The sequence below is a fragment of the Propithecus coquereli genome, unplaced genomic scaffold (genome assembly GCF_000956105.1).
Source record: "Propithecus coquereli isolate 6110/MARCELLA unplaced genomic scaffold, Pcoq_1.0 Scaffold111, whole genome shotgun sequence".
Classification (NCBI taxonomy): Eukaryota; Metazoa; Chordata; class Mammalia; order Primates; family Indriidae; genus Propithecus; species Propithecus coquereli.
This window is the reverse complement of record NW_012135081.1, coordinates 6,959,414-6,966,202: the sequence shown is the minus strand read 5'-3', so window position 1 is coordinate 6,966,202 and position 6,789 is coordinate 6,959,414. Positions and strand designations below refer to the sequence as shown.

Below are 6,789 nucleotides of genomic sequence, written 5' to 3'. Positions count from 1 at the left end.
GGAAAAGCTGGATGTATCTTTGAGGAGAGTCAGGGATGTCACATACTGAACTTACCTCACTGGAGCCAGGTTTCAGGATCTGTAGGTCCTGGAGAAAGGATGGCTACAGGAGGTCTCCTTTTAGTTCTGGTCACTCAAGAGTGTTTTCGTGGCTTACTGTGTTGCTGGGCTGAGCAGTCAGAAAGTAGGTTGGCACTGGGGTGGGAGCTAGGGGGTGGCAGGCAACCTGAAGAAATAGACCAGTTACATAAATGCAAGGAGATAACATCAAGCATTAAACCTTAGTCCTTTGGAAACTCACTGTCTATTTCCTGTGGAGGAACAGGGGTGGAGTCAGGGTCTTAGAGGTAGGTATGGGAGCCAGGAGAGGTGTTTTTAGAGGATGCTGCCAAGGGGAGACAGCAGTGTGGCCGAAGGTGCCAAGATATAGAATAGATGGATATTCCCGATTTTACACAGGAGCAGGGTAAAGAATGTAACGTGTGTCTGTGTCTGTGTCACTAGTGTCAGGTTCTGAGACATCTAGAATCGTAGATCTATGCCTACTTGATTATCCTACAAGGGTTAGGGACCTTAATTAAAAGGGACATACTTCAGAAAAGGGAGATGATTCTTCTGGGGAGAATGACAGGGAGTTTGCCGGTTCCTCTTCACACCTTTTCCCCATCAATTCTGTTAGGTGCTGACTTCTGCTGAGATTACCAAGGTTTAAGAATAACTTTGGGGAGGAGAGTGAAGGAGCTCTCTCCACACATCTCCAATGCCCCAGAAACCTCAGGGCTCCTAGGATATATCAGATCCTAAGTAGAATCTCTGTATGGTCAGTGCTGAGTTTTCTTAATTCCTTTGGTATATCAGAGCTGTCCCTATGTGGAAGCACTCCAGAAGGTAGAGGGGGACTGCGTTTTAAGGTTTTGTTTTTTTTTTCTAATATGACAGATAGAATGATAGAATGATAAAGTATTCTAATAGCAGAGACAAAGCCATATCTGGGAAGGCTCCCAGACAGATAACCTCACACAGTCCTCCAGGCCACCCTGCCCCTTTACCTTGGCTCCTCCACAGCAGACCAGTTCTAAGCAAGGTCAATGGTAGGATGTCATGATGAAATAAAAACAAAGGCTGCAGAGCTCTCTAAGGGTGAAAGTCTCATAGTTAATACCCTTCTCTAACCAACCTTTTTTTCTACTCCGTTATCTTAACTCCGAAACAGATTGTTTCTACAGTTTCAGACCCAGGTTAGAGTATGGGGCAGGTACTTAATTCATAGGATGGAGACACTTTGATTTTCATCAGGTAGAAGGCACAACTTAAAATGTTCCCTGGGACTGGTAGTAGCAATTTGGGTTCTGACAAAAGTGAAGCAGTTGAGGATCTTGTTCAGAATATTCTGAGTGTTAGGGCCTTGTCCTGTTCCTTGTCTTTTTCAGGGAGAGGACTCTACATTTGCTATTTTTCCCTGTCTCTGCAGGCCTCACCATTCTGTCTCCTCTGTCTCCACCCTCCTTCTCTCTGTTGGCTGGTCCACTGATGTATGGATTTGTACATGATGAACTGTGAACTTCTAGCCACATGCAGTGCCCTTGGGTACTTGGAGGGAGACACTTACCACAAGGAACCAGATTGCTTAGGTGAGTACCCTTTTGAGGAAATAGGTAAAAAGTTGCTTAAATTGAAGAGATCTGTTGAATTTTTCAATCCATGGGTGTGAAAAGCACATGGGCCTGGGTGGAGCTTCTTCTAGGGTTCCACGTACATGTTTTGTTCTGTCTCTGAAGAGAGTGTGAAGGATTTGATCCGTTACTTGAGGCATGAGGATGAGACACGAGATGTGCGGCAGCAGCTGGGGGCAGCCCAGATTCTGCAGAGTGACCTCCTACCTATCCTTACCCAGCACTGCCAGGACAAGCCTCTATTTGATGCTGTTATCAGGTTGACACCACAGCTTTTTAAGTTTTACCATATGCCAACTTTTGGTGTTTGTGTCTGGTGAAGGAACTTAACTTCTGCCTCCATTGTTGTCTCCCCAGACTGATGGTGAACTTGACACAACCAGCCTTGCTCTGTTTTGGCAGTGTGCCTAAGGAGCCCAGCCTAGGACACCATTTTCTGCAGGTGCTAACTTATTTGCAGGCCTACAAAGAGGTGAGGCTTTCCTTCAGAGTCCCTGGGGCAGAATTTGAGACAGTGGGGAAGAAGCAGGTGAGTACTACTTAAGATCTATTCGCCTGTTTCTCAGGCCTTTGCCAGTGAGAAGGCATTTGGAGTCCTCAGTGAAACCTTGTATGAGCTGCTGCAGTTGGTGAGTGAGTCTTCACCTTGCAAGATACCATGGGACAGTTAGCATTTTTCTTTTTTTTTTGTTGTTTTTTTTTAGTTTATTTATTTATTTTGAGACAGTCTCACTCTGTTGCCTGGGCTAGAGTACAGTGGTGTGATCATAGCTCACTGCAACCTCGAATTCCTGAGCTCGAGTGATCCTCCTGCCTCAGCCTCCCAGGTAGCTGGGACTACAGGCGTGTACCACCACACTTGGCTAATTTTTCTGTTTTTGGTAGAGATGAGGTCTCGTTCTTGCTCAGGCTGGTCTTGAATTCCTGACCTCAAGCAATCCTCCCACCTTGGCCTCCCAGAGTGCTAGAATTACAAGTATGAGCCACCGTGCCTGGCCAGCACTTTTCACCCCTTCTGGGCAGAAGAGGAGATGTCGAGATATGGTCCCAGTTCTTGGGGATATAGTAGTCTAATCCATAGTCTCTGGCTGCCTCAGGACTGCTTGAATTCTTTCTTTTAACCCTGATTCCCTTCTATGCCTTGGTCTTCTAGCCAAGGTAGATGCTGGCTGCCTTCCATCTCTTCCTCTGACTCTCCTTCTGACTAGGGTTGGGAGGAACGGCAGGAGGAAGACAACTTGCTGATTGAGCGGATCCTACTCCTGGTCAGAAATATTCTCCATGTCCCAGCTGACCTTGATCAGGAGAAGGTGAGGGTCTTGAGCAGTCAGGTTCTTGGGCTTGGTTAGGTTGAGCTGCCCTTTTTAGGCTTTTCTGTCCTCTGACAAGCCTGGGGGAGGAGCCTTAGTCAGAGAATGTGTTGGAGAAGTTCTAGGCAGGGCACTGGAACTGAGTGAGCTCCCTTTCTGCCCTTACCACTCACCTGCTCAGAAGATTGACGATGACGCCAGTGTCCATGACCAGCTTCTCTGGGCCATTCACCTCAGTGGCCTGGACGACCTGCTCCTTTTCCTGGCCAGCTCACCAGCTGAGCAGCAGTGGAGCCTCCACGTGCTCGAGATTATCTCCCTCATGTTTCGTGACCAGGTGAGACCCTGGTCTATTGCCCCAGTCCCCTCCACTCGTGTACTTTTCTGCTGTGTGGCCAGAATTGCTCTTGGAATAACAGCTAAATTATTTCGGGAAGACAGGTGACAGGTAGAGTAGCCATGTCTTGAGTACAGTAGTCCCCCTCCTTATCTACCATTCCAGTTTCTGCAGATTTAGTTACCCATGATCGACCTTGGTCCGAAAATATCAAATGGAAAATTCCAGAAATAAATAAGTATTTAAATTCGCACACTGTTCTGAGTAGCATGATGAAATCTCACATCATCCCACTCTGTCCCACCTAGGATATGAATCATCCCTTTGTCCAGCATACCCACTCTGTATACTCTACCCCCGGCCCCCACCGCCCCCATTAGTCACTTAATAGCCATTTCTGTTGGCAGATCAAAAAACGTAGTGTGTATATATAGAGTTTGGTGCTATCTGCAGTTTCAGGAATCCACGAGAGGTCTTGGGATATATCCCCCTCGGGTAAGGGGGAACTACCCTACAGGGTCCTTTCAATAGTCCCGGTTTGTTGACTCTTTCTATCTCCAGTAGGGGCGAATTCAGGATAAGGAATGACTGTCCCGGTGACCCTGCCTTTCTTGTTCCAAATCTAGAATCCTGAGCAGCTGGCAGGAGTAGGGCAGGGACGTTTAGCTCAGGAGCGGAGCACAGATGTGGCAGAACTAGAGGTATTGCGCCAGCGAGAGATGGCAGAAAAGAAGACCCGAGCTCTCCAGCGAAGCAACAGGTGAGTGGCAGAGAGCTGTTCTACTCATGTTCTTGTTCTACACTATGGAATGCTGAGGGGTTGGGGCAAATTCTAAGATGGGTGATTGGATGACATTTTATAGTTTTAACTCACTCTGATGTGCTCATGAAAGAGAATAGAGATAAACCTTCCAGGAAATTGAAGAATCGCCTTGAACTTTTTTTTTTTTCCTGCAGGCATTCTCGGTTTGGGGGCTCCTACATTGTCCAGGGGTTGAAATCCATTGGGGAGAGGGACCTAGTCTTTCACAAAGGTCTTCACAACGTGAGTATTCTCACATCTGGGGTGGGAACATGGGGAGTTGCAGGGCCTAAGAAGGGTAATCATCTCTGGAGTTAAAGTTTCTCTGTTCTTAGGCTTAGAAAGTTGTTGACAGTAGGAGAAATAGAGCCTCTGGCATTAGCCACACTGTCTTCACCTATATCTTCCCTTAGCACCATAGGAGAGAACCTTCTAAGAGTTTATTCTGAGGAAACTGACAAGAGCTACAAGGGGAGGGTGGTGGTTAGGAGTAATTCTAATTCCCCAACCCCCCAGCTTCGAAACTACAGTTCAGATTTGGGAAAGCAGCCCCGGAGGGTGCCTAAACGTCGCCAGGCTGCCCGGGAACTGTCCACTCAGCGCCGCTCTGCCCTCAATGTGAGGCTCTTCCTCAGAGACTTCTGCTCTGAGTTCCTGGAGAACTGTTATAATCGGCTCATGGGATCAGTAAAGGTGAGAGCTGAGGAAGGATGTGGAGATAATCAGGGATGGAACAGAGAGGGGATGAGGCCAGTGGTGGGGAGGAAGCGAGGGGCCTGACCCTGGATGTGGACTAGTAGATGGGAAGGGTATAGGGACCCCTGAGAGACATTGAGGAGCCCAGGAGGGGAGTGAGTTATTGGTATAACAAAAGAGGCTCTGGAGAAATTGCCCCAAAGGAAGGGGAAGGGGAGAATAAGAGAGAGTTGGAAATTGTGGATCCCAAAGTATTATTACAGTGGTGTCCAGGGGCCACCCCATCATCATGGACAGGAGAAAGTTGGAAGCCCTGAGGTCATGGTGGTGTCTTTTTTTTGGATGTTAGGATCACCTACTTCGGGAGAAAGCTCAGCAGCATGATGAGACCTACTATATGTGGGCCTTGGCTTTCTTCATGGCCTTCAACCGAGCTGCCTCCTTCCAGCCAGCCTTGGTTTCTGAGACCCTCAGTGTTCGTATCTTCCACTTCATTGAGCAGAACCTCACCAACTACTATGAGATGATGCTGACTGACCGCAAGGAGGCTGCCTCCTGGGCACGCCGGTGAGTATAATGGTTATTGGAGTTGGAATGATCATGTCGGCCCGGCTTGGAATCTGAATACCTGAATTCTAAATGGTACTTTTTCCCTGATTCAGGGTTGAGGTAGGCAAGCTGGGGAGCAAGGACTGGCTGGGAAATCCTGTTTCTGATGGCACATTTTTTGGGGGTGGTGGGGTGTTGCTGTTTCCATGAGCCAGTGCCCTAAGTTTTCCTCCATTTCTCCTCTTTAACCTCAATTCACAGGATGCACCTGGCTCTAAAGGCCTATCAGGAGCTGCTGGCCACAGTGAATGAGATGGACGTGTCTCCGGATGAGGCTGTGAGGGAGAGCAGCCGCATCATCAAGAGTGAGGCCCTGGCCTGGCCCTCACCTCAGTCTTCCCCATCTCCTGACTAGAATCTCCTTCTCAGTCCCAACTTTATCCATCTGTCCTTTTCTAAGCCTTCTAGACTGGTCCTTCCATTTTCTTCTCTTCCCCATTCCTAGACAACATTTTCTATGTGATGGAGTACCGAGAATTATTCCTGACACTGTTTCGAAAGTTCGATGAGAGATGCCAGCCTCACTCTTTCCTTCGTGACTTGGTGGAAACCACCCACCTCTTCCTCAAGATGTTGGAGCGGTTCTGTCGCAGCCGTGGGAGCCTTGTGGTGCAGGTACTGGGCAGCCCCAGGACATAGAAAGAGCTGTGAGGGGAGAGTGAAGGACAGGGGGCCCTTTTTCCTCACGTTTTCCGCAGCTTAAGTTGATGTGTTAGAACTACTCTGAACTAAGAGGGCAAAGAGGTTTGTTGGTGTTGCCAGTATGAGTCCACCATAGTTTTCTTCTCGCATTAGATTAATCCCTGATCTGCTGTAAATGTCTTAATTCATTCAGGAAACATTTATTGAATACCTACTAAATGCCAAGTACATAGACCCTGGGGAGTCGTAATTTTAGAATTTAGTAATTATGCTTTAATATTTCCTCGGAAGCATTGTGGTGAGATGGAAAGAGCCTTAAATTGAAAGTTAGGTGGTCTGGAATCTATTGCTGTATTGGTTACTATTAGAATAAAGTCAAGGCTGGGTATGGTAGCTCATGCCTATAATCCCAGCGTTTGGGGAGGCCGAGGTAGGAGGATCACTTGAGGCTGGGAGTTCAAGACCAGCCTGGGCAACAAAGTGAGACCCTGTCTTTATAAAAAATTTTAAAAATAGCTGGATGTGGTGGTGTGTGCCTGTAGTCCCAGCTATTTGGGAGGCTGAGGCTGAGATAGATGGATTGCTTGAGTCCAGGAGTTCTAGGTTGCAGTGAGCTATTTTACACTCAGGGCTCTATGGTATTATGTAATAATAGGTGCTATCATTTATCGTGTGTTGACTGTGGGTCAGACACCATGCTAAGGTTTTCATGTAATCCTC

General features: G+C 47.6%; 1 protein-coding gene across 1 annotated transcript in view; it reads left to right on the top strand.

Annotated features, from left to right (window-relative positions):
• The first annotated feature begins 1,511 nt into the window (after positions 1–1,511).
• TIMELESS (timeless circadian clock) overlaps positions 1,512–6,789 on the top strand; it is a 17,241-nt gene continuing 11,963 nt past the window's right edge. Inside the window, exons 1-12 of the mRNA XM_012652761.1 lie at positions 1,512–1,631; positions 1,779–1,932; positions 2,031–2,145; positions 2,240–2,302; positions 2,882–2,983; positions 3,165–3,320; positions 3,947–4,080; positions 4,278–4,365; positions 4,639–4,815; positions 5,168–5,385; positions 5,629–5,732; positions 5,873–6,042. Of these exons, the coding sequence (XP_012508215.1) occupies positions 1,535–1,631; positions 1,779–1,932; positions 2,031–2,145; positions 2,240–2,302; positions 2,882–2,983; positions 3,165–3,320; positions 3,947–4,080; positions 4,278–4,365; positions 4,639–4,815; positions 5,168–5,385; positions 5,629–5,732; positions 5,873–6,042 (1,578 nt within the window). The 5' untranslated portion in view covers positions 1,512–1,534. The remainder of the gene's footprint in view (positions 1,632–1,778; positions 1,933–2,030; positions 2,146–2,239; positions 2,303–2,881; positions 2,984–3,164; positions 3,321–3,946; positions 4,081–4,277; positions 4,366–4,638; positions 4,816–5,167; positions 5,386–5,628; positions 5,733–5,872; positions 6,043–6,789) is intronic.